At 43.4% G+C, this 24,404-nt stretch overlaps 1 protein-coding gene and 1 non-coding gene across 2 annotated transcripts; one reads left to right on the top strand and one right to left on the bottom strand.

Annotated features, from left to right (window-relative positions):
* Positions 1-5,302: 5,302 nt before the first annotated feature.
* STEEP1 (STING1 ER exit protein 1) lies at positions 5,303-12,935 on the top strand. Its single transcript, XM_054040626.1, has 7 exons — positions 5,303-5,465; positions 7,331-7,448; positions 8,696-8,737; positions 9,349-9,487; positions 10,029-10,118; positions 11,298-11,390; positions 12,422-12,935. The coding sequence occupies exons 1-7, from the start codon at positions 5,342-5,344 to the stop codon at positions 12,482-12,484; spliced, it is 669 nt and encodes a 222-aa protein (XP_053896601.1). The 5' UTR covers positions 5,303-5,341; the 3' UTR covers positions 12,485-12,935.
* Positions 12,936-16,977: 4,042 nt separating this feature from the next.
* LOC128843819 (U6 spliceosomal RNA) lies at positions 16,978-17,084 on the bottom strand. Its single transcript, XR_008446347.1, has one exon. It is a non-coding gene; the product is annotated as a U6 spliceosomal RNA (small nuclear RNA).
* Between the last annotated feature and the right edge of the window lie 7,320 nt (positions 17,085-24,404).

The following is a 24,404-nucleotide window of genomic DNA, read 5'->3' as shown; positions in this document are numbered from 1 at the left end:
CCCATTTTGTGATCGAGCAGTGAATTTCTTACTTGCCTTTAGGGTGTGAGAAGGAACCCAGAACACCTGCTCCCTACACTGATGTCTGACTTTACAAATACTTCTATATTAGTGGGATGAGCTGACCCATGCTCACTGAAAATACACGAGATAGAATAACAACTGTATAGATAAAGTGCCCCTCTGCGGTCATGCATGGTAGAGATGAATAGGAAACCAGTATTGAAAACAAATTGCAGGTTTGTTACTTCTGTAGGGGGAGAAAAGAGAAGAGTAAATAGAATTATAAGGGCTATTTGCTGAACTTCTTCTAACCAGAGGCAGAAGTGCAGCCCCTTCACTTCTACAATATGGCATATAGCTTCCCTTATCTTCGTAATAAGGGTGCAGTCTAGGGAGACTGCAGGCCTCAATGTGCCATGTTCTATTTTGATCTGAATGGCCTCTGTTTGCATCAGAGCAGTGTATTGTATGTTGGGTCTATTATATGCACTGCAGATGAGTGTGGCTGCAATCTGGTCAATTTCTATAAACGTGGTGAGTCCCTTGGGCTCTAGCAAATTGCCAAGGTGACCCTTGACTGGGCAAAAGTATATGCTGTGCCTGCCTCATATTTAAAAAAACAACAGCACCTTCACCATCATTTTGTAGCTTGTACAGGGTATTTGGAAGTGTTTTGTATCATCTATATAATAAGAGTCCAGGAATCTCACTCTGTGTATCACTTAAAGCCTATTATCTCTATACAGTCAGTGTGAAGCAACAGAAGCAGCTACAAGCATAGTTGAGACTCTTTTTGTCCAGAATATCACCAGGTTAAATCATCACTGGATTTTGCAGTCTGTTACAGTCTAACTTTTAAATTCTCAGCCATTTTGACTTAGTGAATTATACCTGTGCAATGTACAGCAGCTACAGTAGGGCATGCATCTATGCCACGCCAGAGCCTTAGACCATTGTGATAGCAGAGGTAACTCAACCAATCACCTTACTCTGCAGCCAATTTGTATGCAACAGTTTCATTGGTCGTATGAGGGAGACTGCACAGATGGTTGATTACTTAGCCCAGCTGCTACAGTTCTTCAAAACCACCCACACCATAACACAACCAGCACACACAATCACCCCAAATATGCATAGCCCATCATGCAGCAAATACCCCTCATTTGCCATCCGCACAAATCTCCCAGGATTATCACTTGGTCTGTGTGTCATTCGGACACCTGGAATGTCTGTTGAGTCAGTATGAAGTGATGAAAACAGCTATATGCATGGTTGAGAGCTCTTTTTGCTTAGCATATCACCACGTTCAATCATCTCTAGACCCTTTGAGAATCAGATGGACTGTTGTAGTCCAAAGGTTCTGTGGCAGTTTGCATGCGACTTGTAACAGTTGATCAGAAGAGACAGGAACAATAGCTATGCGGGATAACAAAGAGGGGATTGTGCCTTCAGCAAAGGGGCAGCTCTGTGCATAAACTTTGGGGAATATGTACAAACAGCAATATTGCTCGCTACAACACAGTGCATGGAAACAAAAGCCCCAAAATACTACCTATGTGGCTTTACTGCCGCTGTATATAATTTCCTGTTCACAAATACATACTGGCCTATCTTGATTATCACTTCAAATTTTTTTTTCTCTTACTTAATTGGCCTCTCAGAGTTGGTAAGACAACTCCCACCTGTTCATGCTCTCTGTATGTGTGTATATATATCTCCTCAATATATGTTCCACTCTATATACATCCAAAGAAGTGGGCTGTAGCCCACGAAAGCTTATGCTCTAATAAATTTGTTAGTCTCTAAGGTGCCACAAGTACTCCTGTTCTTTTTGCGGATACAGACTAACACGGCTGCTACTCTGAAACCTGTCATTGTGGGTTGTGTTAGCATGTTTACTGCTGGGTGTTTTTTGAGATCATGTTTACTGCTATGGTGTTCAGTGATATAGTACATATACTGGTAAAGTAACTCCTCACTTAACGTTGTAGTTATGTTCCTGAAAAATGCTACTTTAAGCGAAACGATATTAAGCGAATCCAATTTCCCCATAAGAATTAATGTAAATAGGGAGGTTAGGTTCCAGGGAAATGTTTTTTGCTAGACAAAAGAAAGGGACTCCACTCCATATCATATGCTCAGTTCAGCTGCAAGAAATCAGTGTCTCTCTCTGGATGTGGGAAAAGCCCTAGACTGAGCTGAATGGAACTATTTGTCATTGAGTCTAGAGGGAAATGGTTTTGGCTCCAATTTTTTTTCAATTGGACCAGATTTGGCACTTTGGGTCAAATTCTGACCCAGAATAAACAAAGTGCTTCTCCACTGATTGTAGTGCATTTGCATCTAGTAACACAAGATATGAATTTGGTCTTTTATGAATCCATTTTGACATAAAAGCTATGTAATTGTATTATGTCCTCTTGATGTTAGAAATAGGATCTGTTTATATAGTTACCCCCATCACTATAGTATCTGAGTGTTTCCCGAGTTTATAACAATAGCAAGTACACTGCTACCTTGATATAACGCGACCCGATATAACACGAATTCGGATATAACGTGGTAAAGCAGTGCTCCGGGCGGGGCTGCGCACTCTGGTGTATCAAAGCAAGTTCAATATAACGCAGTTTCACCTATAACGCGGTAAGATTTTTTTGGCTCCCGAGGACAGCGTTATATCAAGGTAGAGGTGTACCACAATCAATAAAAATAAACAGCTGCAGCACTAGAGACAATGTATGAAAAGTAGTCTATCAATCCCTCTGGAGTAATCTCATTCTATAACACTAAAAAGTGTAAAAACTGCTAGGCTAAACTATTAGATAATTTTCATAGGTTACATTCCCTGACACCCAGTTTGGGCTGAATCACTCCCAGGTGCTGAGTCCCCTCAATTCGCATTTGATTTCAGTGTTCTTCACAAGATCTGGTCCATTAGTATTTCCAGATTCTTAGATATTTAACTTTTGCTTGAGTCCACATGGAGGATTATTATTAAGTTGTACAATAGCTCTATACTTAGAATGTCAGTTAAGAGTTTATACAATAGGTAGTACTTATGGGAAAACATTTCCACAATGGAAGAGGATAAAATATGTGTGAAACTGACAAAGTATAAAGCTTTTTTCATACCTTGACTTTTCCAGCCAGACACTAGATTAAATTGTTTCACCTGACAACTCAGACTTACTTTCTCTGCACTGTACTACTGTAGGTTTTGTTCAGACATTACTACACAGAAGTTTGCACTGCATTTATATCTTGGAGAATATGTTGAACTTGCAGTGCCAAGAACTGCTTGTTCTATTCTGTGTGTACAGGATTTCTATTGCACACAGCAGGTTTGTCTATCTGGAATAAATTTGTGAGTTGTTACAATTTTTTTCTGGGTTTATTTGTACATTTTTATATACCGTTTGCTTTTAAAACCCAACAAGAGTTATTGACAATAAAACAGGAGATTAAATTTTCTAACATCAAGCTTGGAAATATGAATAACATTCACAGGGATTTATAATGTATATCTTTATAAGCAAAAAGCCACTTTCAAATCACTTGTATATAACATGGTGTATATTACCGACCTGTGACAAAAGATAGGCATTATGTAACTACCATATGCAAAGGAAACATATGAACCAAACTTAATTTAATGCTAAGACCTCTCGTTGGCTTGCATTAAATTAAGTGGAGCTCTTTGCAGGATCAGGACCTTACTTTCCTGCATGTATTTTCATTTTGCTTGGGCTGGATATATTTTCTGGATCCAAAACAGATTCTGTTAACATTGGAATCAAAGGACAGTCTTAGCGAAAACAGGCTTCAATATCCTTAGTTTGCAGTTTCAGTATCTTTATTTTATAGTATTCTGAGCCACCATAAGAATCTCTAACATTTTTAATTAAATACTTGTTTCCCTTTGATTCTCGAACATTTTGCACTTGCAGTATATAGAGCCTGTTACCTGAGGCTCATAGGAAATGTAGAAATTGTCATACTGGATCAGATCAGCAGTCCATCTGGCCCAAGATCTTATCTCTGGCAGTGGCCAGAACCAGATGCTTCAGAGGATGGCATAAGAAGCCTGCAGTAAGCATATATAGGATAATCTGTTCTGGCCTCCCCACCTACATCTCATCCTGATCTCTAATAGAGATTGGTTTAAGACCTGCAATACAAGGCTTAATATGGCTTCCAAAACTTTTATTGTCAATACTTATAACTCTGGATTTTTTTGATTGGCTATTCATATGGCTATCTCTTTTTTAATCTTAAATTATTTGGCTCCCAAGGTGCTTTATTAATATTAATTAACTTCACAATATCCCTGTGAAGAAGACAGACAAGTAGTCTAATTCCCATTTTACAGATGAGGAAACTGACATGGGGGAGGTATTAGATGAGAAAATGATTTTCAGCACTAAAATATACACTGCTTGTAGTACACAAACATGACAATGTGGGTTAAACTGCTCATATGCAAGGCAGTCCTGGGATTTTTCAAATGCACCCTAAGGAGTCACATGCCCATTTCCCATTGAAAGTAACTGGAGCTGGTTGCCTAATTCCCATTAGTACCTTTAAAAATCTCCTTTTCTACAAGTGTAGAACAGAGAAGCGCAGCATCCTTCGCTACATTGGCTATGCTAATGCAGGCCAGAGAAATCCAAAATACTCCTGCTGTGCTACCACAAGTCAGAGCAAGCAACCCCTTTAATATACGGTGTGTTATACCAGTGAGCTACTGCCAATATATGTATATGTCCCCCCCTCTCATACACCAGGTAGTGCCCCTTCCTGGGTGCATGTCACAACATATAAACACCCCATTATGTCATGCCAGTTCAGTATACAATCAATGCTACTGCAGTCCCCACATATATCCCAGGACAGCACTCCCCCCCCCCCCCCCCAGTGTATTTCATCCCAGGGCAGCTCCCCCTGGTCCTAGTATACAGTGTCCCAGGACAACAGCCCCCACCCCACCCCAGTGTATAACCTCCTAGAGCAGCCCCTCCCCCCATGTTTAGCATCCCAGAGCCGCGGGCACCCCAATGTACGACCCAGAGCAACCCCCCCCCGTACACCGTGACCCCCCCGCTCGAGAAGCTCCCCCAGTGTAACCACACCAGGCCAACTCCACGCGTGTTTACCGCCCCCCCCCCCGGCAACTCCTGCCCCAGCGCACCCCCCGCAGCGCTCAGCCCCACCCCGGGGGCGGCCCTTCGGGGAGGCAGGCCCAGGCCCCCGCCCTAGGCCCATCCCTTGAAGGGGCGGCCCGACCCCGACGCAGGCCGAGGGGCAGGGCCTCGGCCGGCTGCTCTCACTCGGTGCCGCCATGCCCAAGGTGGTGTCCCGCTCCGTGGTCTGCTCCGACACCCGGGACCGCGAGGAGTACGATGATGGCGAGAAGCCGCTGCACGTTTACTACTGTCTGTGCGGCCAGATGGTGCTGGTGCTGGGTGAGCCGGGCTGGGCCCTGGGGCAGGGACCCGGGCGGCTGGGCCCTGGGACCCGTGGGGAGGGGGCAGCTGGGGCCTGGGGGGCAGGGACCCGTGGGGAGGGGGCAGCTGGGGCCTGGGGGGGAGGGGCAGGGACCCGTGGGGAGGGGGCAGCTGGGGCCTGGGGGGGAGGGGCAGGGACCCGTGGGGAGGGGGCAGCTGGGGCCTGGGGGGGAGGGGCAGGGACCCGTGGGGAGGGGGCAGCTGGGGCCTGGGGGGGAGGGGCAGGGACCCGTGGGGAAGGGGCAGCTGGGGTGGGGAGGGACCAAGGAAAGGGACCTTAGTCTTGTCTGAGTCCCTATAGATCCCTGAAGGCCAGAGGCTGGGATGACAGCTGGGTGTGGGGTCTTGTTCCGTGGGTCAGTTTGTGGGTCACAGGTGGGAGGGGATGTTGGGCATCCCTGGGGACTGGGAAGATTTTCAGATGACATGGACACCTCCCTTGCACTTCAGAATGTGCCTGTGATGCACCAGCTGACCCCATGGCCTCCCACCACCTTATGACAGTGGGGTCCCTGAGAAAATCTGAGTGGGAAGTAGCTCTGCCTTCGGGCCTTTATTCCTGGCCCTGCCATTCTCTCCCTTCTCGGCCTTGGACAAGTCGCTTTCCCTGTACTTCAGTTTCCCCATCTGCAAAGCGGGGGGGGTAAAGCTTCCATAGATCCCCTGGGGAGGCTGAGAGACTAAATTAATTGATTTGAGATTCTCTGAGTGTAAAGGGATGGTAGAGTTCTCTGATCACAGCACTAGGAGTGCCTGAGTCCTCAGACCATCTCGTACTAATTTAAACCAGGTACTTCAGTTTTCTGGGCCTTAATGTTTGCTCAGTGCTTTGGATATGTAAAGTGCTATAGAGTTGCTAACATTATTAAGTTTGTCACCACTCTGCAGCATCTCTTGGTGTCCAAAGTTTCTTAAATCCTTGTGTTGGGATCCTTTTTTTTTTTTCCCCCCTGTCTTCCCCTCCATCCTTAATGATGCTGTGTTGTGATAGAGTTTGCTCATTACGGAGCCCGATGGAAGGAGAAGAAATGTGGTACTGTAATGTTGGGCACTCTTCTGTGCCTGACTTTGATCAGTTAGGTTGCTAAACCACTCAACATTTATGTCACCAGGAGTTCATGCAGAAGTCTAACAGAGTGGACCAATGCTTTTGTGTCGCTGTTTTTCAGTGTGTGTGGGTGGTGGGGAGATAATGAGGTGTTTAAAGCAAATGTATGACTGAAGAAAGTCACTAGGTGTTCACCCTCCCCCCCGCCCCAAAAGGGCCCTTCAAATTTTGTCTCTCCATCTCAGATGAGCGCTCCTGACAATCAGCAAAAAGAAGAACAGGAGTACTTGTGGCACCTTAGAGACTAACAAATTTATTAGAGCATAAGCTTTCGTGGACTACAGCCCACTTCTTCGGATGCATATAGAATGGAACATATAATGAGGAGATATATATACACACATACAGAGAGCATAAACAGGTGGGAGTTGTCTTACCAACTCTGAGAGGCCAATTAATTAAGAGAAAAAAAACTTTTGAAGTGATAATCAAGCTAGCCGAGTACAGACAGTGTGATAAGAAGTGTGAGAGTACTTACAAGGGGAGATAGAGTCAATGTTTGTAATGGCTCAGCCATTCCCAGTCCTTATTCAAACCGGAGTTGATTGTGTCTAGTTTGCATATCAATTCTAGCTCTGCAGTCTCTCTTTGGAGTCTGTTTTTGAAGTTTTCCTGTTGTAATATAGCCACCCGCAGGTCTGACAATCAGAACTCCCTCCCCTAGCGATGGATCTGAATCTGCATTCTATAACAGCCTCTCTCTTCACTTCTGCAGACTGTCAGCTGGAGAAGCTGCCCATGAGGCCTCGAGACAGAGCTCGGGTGATTGATGCAGCCAAACATGCCCATAAATTCTGTAACACAGAGGAGGAGGAAAATGTTTATCTCAGAAGGTAGGAAACCTTCTCTTCCTCCATTGGCTTCCTTGACAGTTGCTGTGATACTGTCACTCTTTGTGCTCCAAATTTTTGGATGAAAATAACTCCTAAAATTGGTAACCTGAGTACCGCTAAATCTGAAGTCATTAACACTGTCATCAGCTCATTTGCTGGTATTAAAGAGACATGGTCAGCTTCCAAGAAGCTTGGACTGCCAGCACCCCTGCTGTTGGATTTCTGATAAAAGGAGGCCATTGAGAGCCTATTGTAAATCACTTTTATAAACACATTGGTCACTGCAATACAGAGTTGACAGGTTAAAGTGCAGCCTATTTGGGGATGGGGACCTTGTGCTTTGTTTTCCTCTTCTCTTGGATATTAGGTAAATTACAGCTCTCCGGTTTTCTAGTCTTGCTGTGACTTTTAACTCTGTTTGGGAATATTAGTATTAAAAATCTCGTACACATTTACATAGCCCTTTACAACATACCATAGACTGAGACACATTCTCTGACCCAAAGAATTTACAGCCTGAGAGAGAAGACCAAAGGCTTGTCTGTATGGACAGTTAGGTTGTGGCAAGCTGGTGTGTGAATCTATCCACAGTAGTCAGAGGTTCACAAATTGTCCATGTGGACCCTGCTGCCATGCACTGAAAGTTCTGTAGTGTGCTTGGCTCTACTCTCGTTTCAAAATGGGGCCGCAGGGTCCACAGAGTCAATTTGTGCACAGCAGGTTAGTGTGGGGTAGATTTAGACCCCAGTTTGCTGTGAACTAAGTGCTTATATAGACAAGCCCCAAGACAAAACAGAACAACAGCTCAAGTAAGGAAGGATGTTGAGATTTCATTAGGGATAAAATCAAGGTAGCAAGCCTTTCTTGAAGAAAAATCTTTTAAAAAGGGGTTTAAAAGAAAAGGTGTCTTTGCCCTGGGCCTTCCACTACGGTCTGTTGCTGTGATGTGGCTTCCTGCCTTCTCTACTCCTCCAGCAATTCTAGTTTTATGCCCCATTCATGATCTCTTTCCCCCATGTCTCTTTTAGTTGGTGTCCAGAATGAGACTATGTATTACACCTTTATGGACACCTAATGAATTGTAGATCTGTTAGGTATACACAACACCCAAGCCACTATCTCATTGCTCATTCAGAATTATTTCTGTTTACGCTTAGGTGTTTCTAATGCACTCTCCTCCTTAGTATCTAGACAGCAGTAGCTGATGCCTTTCCATTTTTCTGTAAATTCTCTCTTTCTCCCCCCAGACCTGAAGGTATTGAACGGCAGTACAGGAAGAAGTGTGGGAAGTAAGTGTCAGCAGAGCAAATCATTTCAGCATAAGAGATGTTTGTTTTTTATTTTTCATGGTGTGTCACGCCCCCTTAGAAATAACATTTCTTCTTGTCAGAGTAGCTGCTGGAGACAGGAGATTTTTGACTGGTGTGATGCGATGGGGGTATTAGCATTTTGTTATCCTGATCCTGGTCAAGTAGCTGGGGCCAGAATATAAAGACCAGGCTTTTACCAGCACTCCCATTTGTCACAATTTTATTGCACTTTTAATTTTTGTTGCATTTCTCAATTTGGCAGCTCAGGAAAGCAGGGAGAGAGTTGGGTACGTATCACATAATGGAAGGAAAGACAAGACCGTATTATAAAATGGGCTTTTGAGAAAATCTTTGGCTCTTCACCTGTTGACATTCTAATGTTTGGTCTATGATCTGTCTCCTTTGATGATCGGTTACCCGAAAAGAAGTTCCAGCCTGTACAAAAAAGCTAATTAGCTACATGGTCACTGGACTAGTTTGTGGTACAGGCTGTTTTTAAAGCTCGTTTGGTAAATAAACTACAACCAAGGCCTCTGCGCATGAGACTGAGATCTGCACTCTTTCACCAGTAGATGTGTTATTGTTTCCAGGTGTGGACTTCTGCTCTTCTACCAGCACCAGCAGAAGAATGCCCCAGTTACCTTCATTGTCGATGGAGCTGTGGTCAAGTTTGGCCAGGGCTTTGGGAAAACAAACATATACACTCAGAAACAGGAACCTCCCAAAAAGGTAAATAGCTTTGTAACTCATCTAAGCCTATCTTTGCCTTTTGAAAGGGTGTGGATAGACAAAATGACCTAAGAGGTCTGGTCGTCTCTGCTAGAATGCCTGGCCCCTGTGCCATGTCACTCTAACGATCCCTTCTAGTTTACCTGAAATAGTGGTGTTGACTGCATTCAACTTCTGCCAAGGAAGACCAACATGAAGTTTTTTGAAACCGGAGGACAGAGGAATAAGGGTGGGAAGGGATCCCAGCACCTGTTAGGTCTTTGGCCCAAGCAACCTAGAAGATCCATTTGAAAACATCTCAGACTCGTCACCTGAATATTATCTTCTCTCCAGTTCTTGGTGTTGAGTACATTAATTCCAAGACCTGGCACTTCTTGGTACCAGCAAACCCATGTGGTTAATCTTACTGTGCCGCCCATAAAAGGCAATACTTAACAGTATGGATTTACAGGAAAAGCCTTCAAGGCTATGGAGTAGCGAAAAGTTATTGGTAACACTAATGTACACTGAACTAAAGTAAAATCTCTTGTTCATTTCCTAGGTGATGATGACCAAACGGACAAAAGACATGGGCAAGTTCAGTTCAGTCACGGTCTCCACCATTGATGAAGAGGAGGAGGAGATTGAAGCAGTGAGTTTTCTTTGCCCTGCTAATGCCAGCAAGATACCAAGTTATACAGGGGTTTTGTTGGGACACCAAATCTAAGTTCTCCAGAAGTTTCTTGTCTGAATGACAACACTTTCAGTTTAATTCCATTTTAGCCTTTCAGTCTGATCCATACGTAAGGGAAGTCCATTATTCATCACTTAGAAGATTTGAATTTCCCCATGGAAGTTCAGTCAAACAGAATGCTCAGTTATCCAAGTATTTATGTTATGCTCTTCACCATAGTATCTGGCTACCTGAACGTTTCTGTGGCTAATAAGATTCATGCCACAGGCATGGATCATCCTACCAATACTAGTGAGATGGGTATCTTCTAGGACAAGCTAACAAATAATGCTAGTGAGTTACTATGCAGTAGCCATCCTCTCAGCAGTATTCTCGGAGGGCTCCTTAACTTACTTTTCCCTATGTGCAGCAATTTGAGGGGAATTGTGACCTCATTCCTGCTTCTCCTTCCTTGTCATTCTCCTCCGTTTATTTTGCATTCTGCAATGCTCTTGGTTGAAATAAATGGATGATCTCAAGTCAGGTGTATTCAGATTGGTTAAGACTGCATATAGATAAGCAGGTAATTAATATATTAAACATGCAGATGACAGTCTCCTCGTGTGGTAGTATTAATAGTCTTCCATCTGGTAACACAGACTCCTTTAGCCGTTCTGATCTCCCCTGAACTGCCTCTGCCATGATGATAATGAAGAGACCTGGTCCAGAGCACACATTACATATCAACCTACCTTGATTGCATTTTGCGTGTACCAGCCAGAACATCATGGTGATGACTAAAATTGGCCAGTGACTTGTGGTCCTGATTCTTTACTTCCTGTTCTAAGCTGTTGTTACCATGCACTTTAAACAGCAGGCATGCTGCACCCTAGAGGTGACTGCATTTCAGTTGCAGGAGAAATTATCACTTTATAGTTTGCCTGTCAACCTGAAGCATTTTGAGATCTGTTGGCAGGACAGAACACTGTGTAGAGATATAGCAGCACAATGGCGATCTTTTCACAGGTGCAGGCCCCACACTAAAGATGGGTAGTGCTCACATTGTCACTCACGTTCCTGCCCATCTCACTTATGAGCTCAGTGAGGCAGTGCAGTTCTGGCCCACAGTATAACACAGGGACACTGTCTATTTTTCAGCGAGAGATTGCAGATTCCTATGCGCAGAACGCTAAAGTGATTGAAAAGCAGCTGGAACGCAAAGGCATGAGCAAAAGGAGGTTGCAGGAACTGGTAAGTCGGTTTTGTTTTCAGTGCATTGTTGCTGCAACTGTATCTTTGTGGGGTGTCCAGTTCCCTTGGGTCTGTTGGCAGGATACATACGCAGCATATCTTACTACCCTACAGTGGGTTTACAGAGTTCACATGCAGCTTTGGGGGTGGGCGGTTGTTACGCTTAACAGTCCAAATTATTTATGCTTTGTATTTTTAACTTGAATTGGAAAATTTATTAAATAATAATATAAAGAAAATCCACACGATTATTGTAGGTTTTCCCCCAGTGATGTAAGCTCCTGTTGTTAGACATCTCCTCATAGGACGGGTAGGAGAGGTAAAATATGGTGAAGACTGTACAGAGATTTTCTCTAGTCCTCTAAAATTGAAGATCATAGAAAATTATATATAGACCTACTCAAAAAGGGTAGTTTATAAGACACTGGTGCAACCAGGGCAGCCTCTGTAGCCAATTAGCCCATGAATGGTCAGATCAGAGCTGGGGGAAATTACCCCAGAACTTGAGCAACAGAATGTGCCTTACATTGTGTCCTCAAGCCTGCCACGCTCAGGCTTTAGCATAGGCTACAACAGGGAGTAAGTTACAGAAAGGAGGGCCTGCTAGTGTAGTAGCTCTGCTGCTGGTCCTGTAAAGGTCAACTTAGAAACCAACAGTAAGAACATGCTCGGTTATCTTAATATGGCGACAGGCTTATAGAAGTTGGAGATGGGAAAGATTTACTGGATTATCTAGCTCACCTTCCTGCCAGTGCAGGATATAAAGTGTGAAATGGCCTCTTCTGTAACTAGTACCAGACCATTTGGGGCTTCAAAGATTGTAATCCACCTTCTGATTTGCACCCAGAAGCAAAGAGGATAGTGAATGAAGAGACTTGAAGCGTTTTGTTCTTCACTTAGATGACCGGTGGCTGCATGCTGCATTAGTAATGTCCAGATCAGAAGATCATATCTCAGAGTGCTGGAGAGAAAGTTACTCATGATGATGTTTTTGTCTAGAGTTTTCATTCTGTCCCAATTTTTCTAATCAGGCTGAGCTGGAAGCCAAGAAAGCCAAGATGAAAGGAACCCTGATAGATAATCAGTTCAAATAAGAGAGGAATCCACATCAGATCTTGCCCAGGCAGCTGAATATTTGGAGAGGGAGGAAAACCAACAGCAAGTCCTGAGACTCCAACAGAGAATTCAATCAACCCCGCAGACCTTAAGTACAACTTTTAAGAGCTATGCGTCGAAACCAGCTTGGAAGGTGACACTGTTTCTGCTACAGACTGTACTTTGATCTCTGGTATTTTAATACACTGAAGGACTTCAAAGACTTTTTTTAAAATTACAACTTCTGTGCACACTTGAGTGTTTTGCCTGTCTTTTTGGGGTAATATCTGTTCCAGAGGAAACCCCTCTGCCAGGTGTGTGCATGGGATTAAGACACTGTTACAAAAGATCAGTGTGTTATTTTCAGATGTACATAAAATTCCAGTAAATACCTTAGATGTGTAGGTAAAGCAATAATCTATGTATAGCAAATAAATCCTTATAAAGTAAGTTGTCCATGTTCTTATTTAAAAAACAATTCTTCAAATCATGCAGTATATACAAAGGGAATTCTCATCCTAGCACAAGCTGGAATGGTAATAATCTACCCAAACCTTCAACATGTTTACTTAACTGAAAATCTTCACTGAATAGACTTGAAACAAAGTCCCATGATGCAACACGATTGGTAGGCAGCGCGTCTTTATAAACTCCCAGCTACATTCTTCTAAGATCATAGGAACTGCTGGGTTCCCAGCACTTTTGAAAACTAGGCCATTTGAGTGCCTGACTAAAAGTACTTAAGCGTCCCTACTTTTGAAAATTGGAAAACAGTGGTGATCAAAAAGTTTTTAAATCCAATTGTAACAACAAAGCCCGTGGTACAGATGTGGCAGGGTGAAGTCCAAACCTACCTTAGATGACTGAAAACAAAAATTGGATCTACACCACCAACAATGCCTTCTTTAAACTAAGGAATGCAAATATAAATATCCTGGGACTAATAAATGAAATCCATTGACTACCACACTTTTAACTTGAATAGTACTTCTGTCTCTAAAGTGTAAGCTATCTCCTGCCCAAAATGTCATTAGTACTTAGACTTATAATGAAGAATTAAGGGATAGGAAGGAAATTTAGAATGTAATTACTATTAAATATGCACTGAAAAGACAATATGAATTCATATATAATCAGAGTTTCAGGCTAGAAGGGACCACTGGATCATCTACTCTAAACACCTGTATACCACAGGCCACCCAGCACCTACACACTAAACCCAACTACTGGAATTAGACCCAAGTATCAAAGTTCACAGGAGACTAAACTATTATGCACCACAGGGAGAGAATAGGAGGAACCAACGTGCACCAATGTCAAGGCCCCTGCAATGTCAGGGAATTGATTAGGTGAGATATAGCCACAAAAATCCTGGCAAGTGCCCTGAACCCATATGCTGCGAGGAAGATGAAAACTCTCCAAGGTCATTGCCAGTCTGACCTGGGGGAAGAATTACCACCTGACCTCAAATAGGGTGATCAGTTCGACCCTGAGCATTTGAACAAGAACCAGCCAAGCAACAGAGAAGGCTCAATGCTGCCTCAGAGCCCTGGCCACCCAAGCCAATGTGCCATCTCCAGCCACGGCCCCCTCGGATGCTAAGAGGAAGGAGACCAACAAAAACCCCTCTGCTGGTTAGAAACCTTCTAATTTTCAGCCTGAATTTGTTCATGGCTAGTTTTGTGCCCACTTTGTCCTACAGTTAAACAAGAGGGAGGGTGAAGAGCTATTTAATCCCCAATGTAGTTATAGAAAGCAATCATATCCCCTCTGTCTTCTTTCTGCTAGGCTAAACAAGCCAAGCACTTCCCATCTCCTCTCATTAGATAGGCCCTCCATTTCCCCTATCATCCCAGTAGCTCCTCTCTTCCCCTGTTCCAGTTTGAATGCATCTTGCTGAATGGGAGTGAGTAGAATTGTACACAGTATCCCAGATGAGGTCTTACCAGTGCCTTGAACGATGGTGTTAATACTTCTCTATCGTTCTGGAAATACCTTGCCTGATACAGCCAAGGATTGCATTTGCTTTTTCCCACAGCTGTACCACATTGGGGCTCAGCCAGTTTGTGAAACCCCCAGCTTGTAGCAGAAATTTGTATTAGCCCCAGCGGCATGCACAGGGGCCTGCCCCCCCATAATCTGCAGGGGCACAGAACTTATCCAGCCAGTGGCCACAGTGGGGAGAGCGAGCTCCTTCGGCCCTGGCAGCAGGAACTGACAGCTCCTCTGGCCTTGGGGCTGCAGCCGGGGCACAGAACATACCTGTCCAAAAGGACTCAAATTTTTATTCCTGTGCACGCCCCTGATCTGAAGCCTGTTTCAGAGGCTCATTAGTTAGAAAACAGCAGAGTTGTTGTGTGTAATAGATGGAGAGGGCAAGAGAAGTAGTGACTGGGTGGAACTGTACTAAAGGGCACTGGTTTTACAAAGGAGTCAGAGAACTTATCTGATTGTGGTACCACAGTCCAACCAGCAGAGGGCCTCACTGGATACAGTCAATACAACTGAAAGAAGGGTGTCCTAGACTAGTGATTCTCAACCAGAGGTCTGCATACCCCTAGGCGTATGCAGAGGTCTTTTGGGGGTACATCAACTCATCTAGCTCTTTGCCTCTTTTTGCAACAGGCTACATAAAATGCACTAGCGAAGTCAGTACAAACTAAATTTTATACAGACAATGACTTGTTTATACTGCTCTATAGGCTGAAATGTAAGTACAATATTTATATTCCTGTTGATTTATTATATAATTATATGGTGAAAGTGAGCAATTTTTCAGTAACAGTGCGGTGTGACACTTTTGTATTTTTAGGTCAAATTTTATAAGCAAATAGTTTTTAAATGAGGTGAAACTTGGGGTATGCAAGACAAATCAGACTCCTGAAAGGGGTACGGTAGTCTGGAAAGATTGAGAGCCACTGTCCTAGACTTTTGGCTTTGGAGTCAGTGTCCTTTCCTGACCTCAGCAAGATAGAAGAGTGCAGAATCAGAATGTCACTTACTCAAAAGAGTTCTACTGAGATAAGGAAACATCCAGTTCAGTCTCTTTGTCCTTTGAAGATCTGAAGATGTCTTATCACATTTCTTCACTGCAGGCCTGTCCCACTGCATGTTTGGACTTAGGCTGCTGAAAACCAGAGAACGTTTCTTCTGAGTAAGAGCCAGGGATCGGAAATTGCTTTAAAACTAAAAATCATTCTTATTCAATACGATTACAGTCTGGTCACCGATGTCATCTGGGATGCTGAATTTAATTTAGTCTATGGTTGGCACTAAACATGAAGCCTGCTCCTGCTCCCACTAAAGTCAGGCGGGTATGCATCACAAATTCTAGGCCTTGCATCAGTACAGTTCACTAATACGTTGTATGGATGAAGGAGACAGGCAACAGGCACTCTGTTATAATACACCCTTGCATGTTGTTGGGTCAAATCCCATGTCTAATTAGGTCTACTCACCCCAGAAGGATTTAAATTACTTAATTTTTTCCCAAATCTAAAGGCAATAGGATATCATGGTGATGTGATCCCTGTGCCAGGGTCAGGAAATCTTGTGTTCCAGTCCCAAATCTAGCACTGAAATAAAAAGTTACTGTTTCCATGGAACTTCTCAGGTTCCAATAACAATTTTCTAATGCTTATCAATCCCAAGATATTCAAATAAACAAGAACTTATTTTCTTTCAGAGCACTTGTAAAGGCCAGTTTTTGTTTATTTGACACACAAAGCTCTGTGGAGGGTGCTGTAAAAAACTGACCTGGGAATGAGCTTACGCATTGGGGATAGTACATTGACCTTTTGCTCTTGGAAATCAGCGTCCATTGATTAAGAAGAGAACTGGACGGCAGGAAAAGCAGATTCTGTTCCCCGTTCCACTGCTGACTGGCTGTGAGATCCCGGGGAATTTTCTTCACTTCTTTGTGCTGCAATGTCCTCATCTGTAAAACGCTTGCCCACCTTTGTCAAGTGCTTTAGTGCTCTATATGTCCTGAGTATAATTATTAGTGTTACATTCTGCCTTAGGGGATGTCTGCACACACAAGTTGTTCTGTTTTACCTATACCGGTATAGCCTATACCCCCTAGCATAGAGACAGTTATATTGGTAGGAAGGTGCTGTACACCAACACAGGAAGGGAATAAGGCCTTGTCTACACTAGGATTTGTCTGGTATAGCTCATAGCATAACCTCTACAGGAGTGTAAGCGAAGTTATATCAGTATCACTGTGTCCCCACTAGGGGTTGCGCTGATGTACGTGTGACGTTCCCCACACTAGTACAAAATGTGTGTATGGACCAAGGAGAATCTGCGGGGGGGGGGGGGGGGGGGGGAACTAAGCTAATTTGCACCTCACCAAACAACCGCACAATCCCTCTCAATGAGCAGAGCCGCAGGGGACATTTCAGGTCAGGGATGTGCTAGGCAATGTCAGTGTAACTCCTCCTCCTGCCTGGCTGATCCAGGGACTGTCAGTGGAGGGGTTAAGGTTGTCATGCTGTTGGGAAGCCACTCCTCGAATTTGCGTGTCATCCTTGCGCAGGGGCCGTGCTAATCTTCTCTGTATCGTTCCAATTTTAGTATATGTGCTGCCGAAGCCACTCCTCACTGGGGAGTCAGCATTCACAGCTGGGCGGAAGGAGGGGCCACTCCCTCCTCTTGCGTATGCAGCTCTGTTAATGTCCTAAGAGGAAGGATTTTGCAATGGGTGTTTCAATGAGACATTTGAAACTTCCGTGGTTGTCTCCAGCTGACAAGCCTGCCAATAAACCTCAGCTCAGACGCAGGACAGCGACAGGGAGCCCTGAGCTCAGTCAGGACCGCTGCAGGTGTCTGAGCAAACTGTGGCTGAGCAAACCAACGCTTCTCATGCTTGTTAGTCTCTTTGTGCATGTTCAGGAGCCCCCAGGTGTGTGCCATGTTGGAACTCCCACAAGAGGTCAGCAAGCCTTGCAAACACTGCGCCTGCGAGGAGTGGCTGAAATGACACACAACTGACGGTGGAGCCCTAGCTAATATAGTGAACACTTCCTGACTTCACATATAGCCCTAAAAGGAAATCCAGCTCTGTTAGCTCCCAGCTGTGACCTTCAGTCAGGTGACTGATTGTGCTTTGCCTTTCCTGAAGGTCATTCCCAGAACATACAAGACAAATAGCGTCACTCTGCACCTTTGATCCATAATCAGCTCCTTCTGTTGATATATTTGAGTATATTTAGGGCCCTACCAAATTCACATTCCATTTTGGTCAATTTCACGGTCATGGGATTTTAAAAATCATAAATCTCATGATTTCAGCTATTTAAACCTGAATTTTCACGGTGTTGTAATTGTAGGGGTCCTGACCCAAACAGGAGTTGTAAGGGGGATTGCAGGGTTATTGTAGGGGAGGGTTGTGGTATTGATACTTTTATTTAAATCTCCAAGGTAACATAATACACCTCTACCCCGATATAACACTGTCCTCGGGAGCCAAAAAATCTTATCGTGTTATATCGAACTTGCTTTGATCCGCCGGAGTGCACAGTCCCACCCCCCGTAGCGCTGCTTTACCGTGTTATATCCGAATTTGTGTTATATCGGGTCACATTATATCGGGGTAGAGGTGTACTCCGCAACATAATAAATGCACTGTAACTCTTGGTGTATGCCAGTGTGAAAGGCTTTGAAACCAAACTGGAGCCATCAGCATATCAGACGTTACTTAATACTTTTTCCTCTAGAGAGACACCCGCTTACTGTGTCATGATGTGGCTTTATGCCTCCGGACCCCTATTTTAACTTGTCCATAGGAACATGGGAAGTGCCATATCAAATCAGACCAGTGGTCCATTTAATCTAATACAGTGGTCAGTAGCAGATGCCCCACATGAAGGTGCAAGAAACCTCAAAATCGTCAATTATGGAATAAGCTGCCATGGTGCAAATTTCTTCTATTCCCCCCACACACGCACACCTAGGAGCGGTGCCAGGGTTTTTGGTGCCCTAGGCAGGGGTTCTTCCGCGTTCCCGGTCATCGTCGGCAATTCTGTGGCAGGGGGTCCTTCTGCGCTCCCGGTCTTCGGGGCACTTCGGCGGCGGGTCCCGGCGCAAGTGAAGGACCTGCCGCAGAATTGCCGCCGAAGACCCGGAGCATGGAAGGACCCCCTGCTGCCGAATTGCCCCCAAGGGCGGCAAAATGCCGCCCCCCCCCCAAAAAATCCTGGCGCCCTAGGGGAATCGCCTAAATGGAAGCACTGGCCCTGCCCACACCCACACCAGTTCCAGTTTGGTTTAATTCCTGAAGCTAGAGAGTTTGGATTGTTATTTGACCGACCTATCCATCTGTAGTTCTTAAAGAAAGGCCTACATGCCTGTTGAAAGGTAGGGTGAGATTTTCAAAAGGGCTCAGCCTAGATTTAACTCTGCTCTCCCTGAAGCCAACACAAATTTTACCTTAACGTCAATGGCAGCACAGTTAGGCCCAGGCTGAGCTCTTAAAAATTCCACTGTATTGTTCAGGTGATCTTTGGTGATTAGCTTGTTCCTGGTAAGTTAAATCAGTCCTAGATAAAAAAAAATTAAGAGTTATTTTAAAAATATATACATTTCAAAGAGTACTTTCCCGAAAATATTAATTTTAATTAATTTATATGATTTTAAAGCTCTTTAATAATAAATATTAATGTCACTGTACAAGGAATTTCCCATCATGCCTCTACTTTCACGTTGTAAATGACAGATAATAGCTATTATTCACTATTAAGAATGTAAGTGTAGCCTCTGTTTAACGTCTGGATATGATTACATCCTACCCTGGAAAAGGAATACATTACAGAATTGAATAGATCTTTTGACTCTCTATCTGCTATGAATGAGCCTAATACTTTTAATTGAGATGCAACCAAAAATCTGTCTTCTGACAAATGTCTGAGTTCCTAAATTTTTCTCAGAATGCAAAAAGGAGTGTGTGTGTCAGCCAAATTCCAACTTATTACAGTCCAGGAGATCATGTGCTTGCCTGATCATTTATTTTAATTGTACCCATTTGTATTTACACAAAGTATCACTTCTTTCTTTATATCAAACAGGGTTGGATTGAGGATAAACTGGTGATGTTACTTATTTTATCTTGTATTTCTGAGTATCACTGCTACCAGGAGAAGGCAATATTTATTTAGAAGAATGTCTAGCTCCCTCAATATTATATCTGGACCAAGGCATTTGGACAGAGATCACTTTCTTCTCTGCTGGAAAGCACTTTGGGTAATATATTATTTACAAGTATGTGGCCTCATTAACTGAAGTAAGAGTTAATGCACTATAGACAGCACATTACTGCTTGTAAATCAAGATTGTTTGGACATAAGGTACTATGTAATTGGCTACCAAAGCTCTGAGGTTTGTTCCAAGGTAATAATGGGCTATTCACATGATTTAAACAAAATAATGTATTGTAATAACTGGTGGTGCATGTATTCCACTGCCATCAACTGGATGGAATCAGAACCACTTTGCCATGTGTCATAGGCCCTTCTCTGCTAACAGATGATAAGAACTCCCCTTAGGGCCTTGTGTTTTAGGAACAGACGAGTCAGTGTTCCTTCCTGGTTTTGTTGTGAAGCTCCAAGCAGAGTGGATTGATTTAAATCAAAGCAATTTCAGTCACCAATGTTATCATGATTTTAATCAGCAAGCAGGGAACCTTGATTTTAAATCAATTTTAAACTTGTTTTGCCTTTGTACTTTTTAGTTGTTTTCCTAAAGAAAGGTTTCAGAGTAGCAGCCGTGTTAGTCTGTATCCGCAAAAAGAAGAACAGGAGTACTTGTGGCACCTTAGAGACTAACAAATTTATTAGAGCATAAGCTTTCGTGGACTACAGCCCACTTCTTCAGATGCATATGCATATGCATCTGAAGAAGTGGGCTGTAGTCCACGAAAGCTTATGCTCTAATAAATTTGTTAGTCTCTAAGGTGCCACAAGTACTCCTGTTCTTCTTTTTAAAGAAAGGTTGACTCTCATTAGTTCGTAACTATTAAAACCTGGCCTTTAAACTAAATATACCTCCTACACTAAATTTGGTACTTCTTTTGCTAATCAGGAGAATACACATCAATACACATTTAAGTTATTATATAACTGACCTTACATTTATTCAGATTTTTAATTTACTATTGATATGTGTCAAGTTCTACCTGGATGGAAATTAAAATTAAATTTAAAAAGAGCATTTTACATTTTGTTTTATTTAAATAGAATTACCTTGAATGTGCTGAATACATAAGACAAAATTATCAAAAAGTTTATCAAAACATGTTTTACATTTAAAATGATTTATTAAACAGAGGAAGTATTATGTGTAGTTAGTCACTTATGAATTGACTGTTTCACCATGTCTGTCAGGATTTCAGAACTAGTAGATCTCATCCTCTCACACCCCATTTTTGTTTATAGACTGGAAGAGGAAAACAAGCTTTCCTGCTTTTTTAACACCCAATTGTTTTTTATTTTTAAACTCTGAATGAACTAGCCTTTGCACTGAACTGGTTGAATAAACTGAAAAGAAGAAAATATTCTCTCTGCACTTGCCTGAGCAGCTACTGCTGTCAAAATCTAGTTTAGCACATCAAACTCTGGTTCCAGTTGTTTAGCCAGTGATTTCGACCAGTTCAGTGGTTTGAGTTTCTTTAAAACGTCGCAGTGAACATGTATTATTTTTTAATTAATGTAATTATTTTAAACAGATTATAGTAAATGTAGGACTTACTTTAGGTTTTTCATAATTTAAAATTTTAATTCTAAATAAACCTGTATTTAAATTAAATTTAAAAAATCAATTTTAATTTAAAAAAAACTAAGATTTTTATCCACCCTGGTGTGATGTGCAACACAGGGATAAAATTGATGGCTATGGTTTGGTTACAATAACATTTGAATATTAGGGTCAGAAGCTTTCTACCAAACACATAAGATCAGGAAAGGCTTTAGATTGTTTTAATGTATTTGGTTTGAACTGTGTGTATCTGTACAAAACAGCTCCATATTTTTCATGGTGGGCTATCCTCGCTCACGGAGATGTTTAAACATGCACCAGTATTCTCTTGCACAGGAAGGACTCTTCATTGTCTATAGCACAAATATGCAACGTTTGCTAAATCTTTGGGAAGTTCACATCCTGCTCCAACTCAAACAGTCATTTTGGAGAAAGCTCTGATCCTAAACAAAATCCCTGTGGATTAATCCTTTCTGGCAATATAGACATCTCCAGATTCCATCCCTAACCCCAAACACCCACACTTTCATCCATCCCCTGCTCTGACCACTGGAAATCATAAAGCTGAACCTGGTTTCCAGTTTAGGAATACAGGAATTACCCTGCTGGATCTATCTAGGTGCATCCAGTCCAATACACGGTCTTTGGCAGTGACCAGCACCGGATGCTTCAAAGGAAAGTGTAAGTAACAACAGTAGCAGTTGTGGGGTAATCTGCCATCCACATTAGGTCGCACCCTGATCTCTAATAGTCTGATATTGGCGTAAATCTGAAGCATGAAATTTCATATCCCTGCCAACATTTCTATCATCATTAACTATAACTCCAGTGACTTTTTTTATCCTTATACATGTCCAATCTCTTTCTGAATCTTGCAAAATTCTTGGCCACAAATTTCCTGTGGCAATGAGTTCCACAGTCTTAGGGCTTATCTACATAGGAAAATTGACCGAAATAGCTATTTCAGAATACCTTCCAGTGTGGACACTATTCCAGAGTAATTACTCCACTTTGGAAGTGCACTAATTATTCTGGAATAAAAGTGACTTTTATTGCCGAATGGGGTGTCTGCACAGGGAGCTATTCTGTAATTGCTATTCCAGTCAATTTCCTAAGATAGACAATCCTGGAGTCTTAGGGCTGGTCTATACAAACAGTTAGTGCACGGTAAACTGGGGTGTAAATCTATAGCACAATAGCCTGCCATGCACTGTCTGGCCATGTGGACCCTGCTACTATGCACTAAAAGTTCCATAGTGCCAGGGCCGGCTCTGGCTTTTTTGCCGCCCCAGGCAAAAAAGCCTCTGACAGCCCGCCGCCTGCACCCCCCCCCCGGGGAGCGCCGGAGGGAGAGCGGCCACGGCTCCGCTCTCCCCGGAGGCCAGCGCGCCAGGGGGAGGGCGGAGAGCCCGGCCGGGGCTCTGCTCTCCCCGGCGGCCAGAGCGCCAGAGGGAGGGCGGCGAGCCCACTGTGGTTCCGCTCTCCCCGGCCAGAGCGCCGTGGGGAGGGCGGCAAGCCCAGTTGCGGCCCCGCTCTCGGGCTGGAGCGCCGCGCCATGCGGCCCCCCTCCAGGTGCCGCCCCAAGCACATGCTTGGTGGGCTGGTGACTGGAGCCGGCCCTGCATAGTGCCCTGTGATCAACTCTGCTTTGAAACAGGAGTCAATCAGAACAAACCACAGAACTGTTAGAGCGCAATAGCAGAGTCCACATGGCCAGTTAGTGCATAACAGGTTACTGTGCTGTAGATTTGCACCCCAGCCTACTGTGAATTAACTGGCCAAACCCTTAGCTTGCAAGTTGCAGCACTTGTTTACATTTGTTACATTGTAACAAATAAAAAGTAAGGAGCCACATATGCTTAAGTCTTTGCACAGTCAGGGCCTATGTGTGAGTCACATGTGGAACAACTGTAGCTGTTTGATAAGAGAGGGGATCTGATTACAACACACAGAGAGGAGTGGGTCCCATTATGTTTGTGTGGGTGTTAATTTCTCTCATGGATTTCAGAGAAACGTGATGTTGACTGATCTATCTTTGCCCAGCAGCATGGAAAATGCATCTAAAAGAATCTGACTACATTCGGTGCAGTAACCACTTCCTCTTAGACTTAATAGTGTCATATTTTAGATTGGCTACCTAAGGGGAAAAAAGCACCATTGTTAATATATTAATCAACCCCCACTTCCCCCAAAGGGAACCTAATTACAAACACAAGGACCTGATGAGCCCTTTAAACTTCAACAAGAATCCTCAATGTTATGCAAATATGCCGACACCATACAGGCAGCAGGGACAGGGTACAGGACTCCCGGCTGCTCAAGGACGTGACACACCTGCTTTTTCTGGTCTAAACCTGCTGTGTAACCTGTAAACTAGGTGCTTTACAAGGCAGATTGCTCTAGCAAGTACAGGTGTCTCAGTGCCTGGATTGGTCTAAACGGAATGAGGCCAGCCATGCCACTCAGGCACTCTAAATAAACCAACACAGTGGATTTGGTTTAATAATACAGGTTAGGACAGACTTTGGTTGTTTTTTAAAAATTCTCTCTTTTTCTAAATGCAGAAGACCTCACTCATTCACTCACTCACACTAAAGTCCACAAGACACAATGTGGATTTCTGAATTAGAGAAACATGATCGGGAATTCAATGATCCAGCCTCACTCACTGTGGCTCATTAACCAATCGGGGAAAGTGTCATTTCCTTTTAGTTTTACATGCCTAACACAGCAGGGACTATTTTGTTCTCTAGGAAGGAGCCTTAGTAACATGAGGCCTCGTTGCTGCACTTGAGTATTCATCTTTACTGAGAAGTAGGGGGGAGGTTGCTGGGTTTTTGTTTGTGTTTTGGTGGGTATGACTGGGTTTGTAAAATAGCTCATTGAGAGTTAATGAAGCTCTGATTTAAGTACTTATGTGTTTACTTAGAACTTTAAGAATGTAATTTCTATTAATCAAAGGGTGGATTATTCACCGGACAGATCCTACTCTGGGTGCTTAGATAGTGCACTAGACGGCTTACACTGTCCATAATTATCTTCCATTGTCCACAGTGAGGAGAGTCTTGCAGTTGAGGCACCGGACTGGGACTCTGGAGATCTCCGGTCAGGCCTTGGCTCTACCACACACTTTCTGTGTGAACATGGTTAAGTCCCTTAGGGTATGTC

The sequence above is a fragment of the Malaclemys terrapin genome, chromosome 9, assembly GCF_027887155.1.
Source record: "Malaclemys terrapin pileata isolate rMalTer1 chromosome 9, rMalTer1.hap1, whole genome shotgun sequence".
Classification (NCBI taxonomy): Eukaryota; Metazoa; Chordata; order Testudines; family Emydidae; genus Malaclemys; species Malaclemys terrapin.
The sequence above is the reverse complement of the archived record's forward strand: the minus strand, read 5'-3'. Positions and strand labels throughout refer to the sequence as shown.

Excerpts from the sequence above, each read along its gene's own strand:
- STEEP1 (XM_054040626.1), top strand. The coding sequence starts at position 5,342 with ATGCCCAAGGTGGTGTCCCGCTCCGTGGTCTGCTCCGACACCCGGGAC. Across the intron at positions 5,466-7,330 it reads CCAGATGGTGCTGGTGCTGG|ACTGTCAGCTGGAGAAGCTG; the intron begins GTGAGCCGGGCT and ends TCACTTCTGCAG. Across the intron at positions 11,391-12,421 it reads AAAGGAGGTTGCAGGAACTG|GCTGAGCTGGAAGCCAAGAA; the intron begins GTAAGTCGGTTT and ends TTTTCTAATCAG.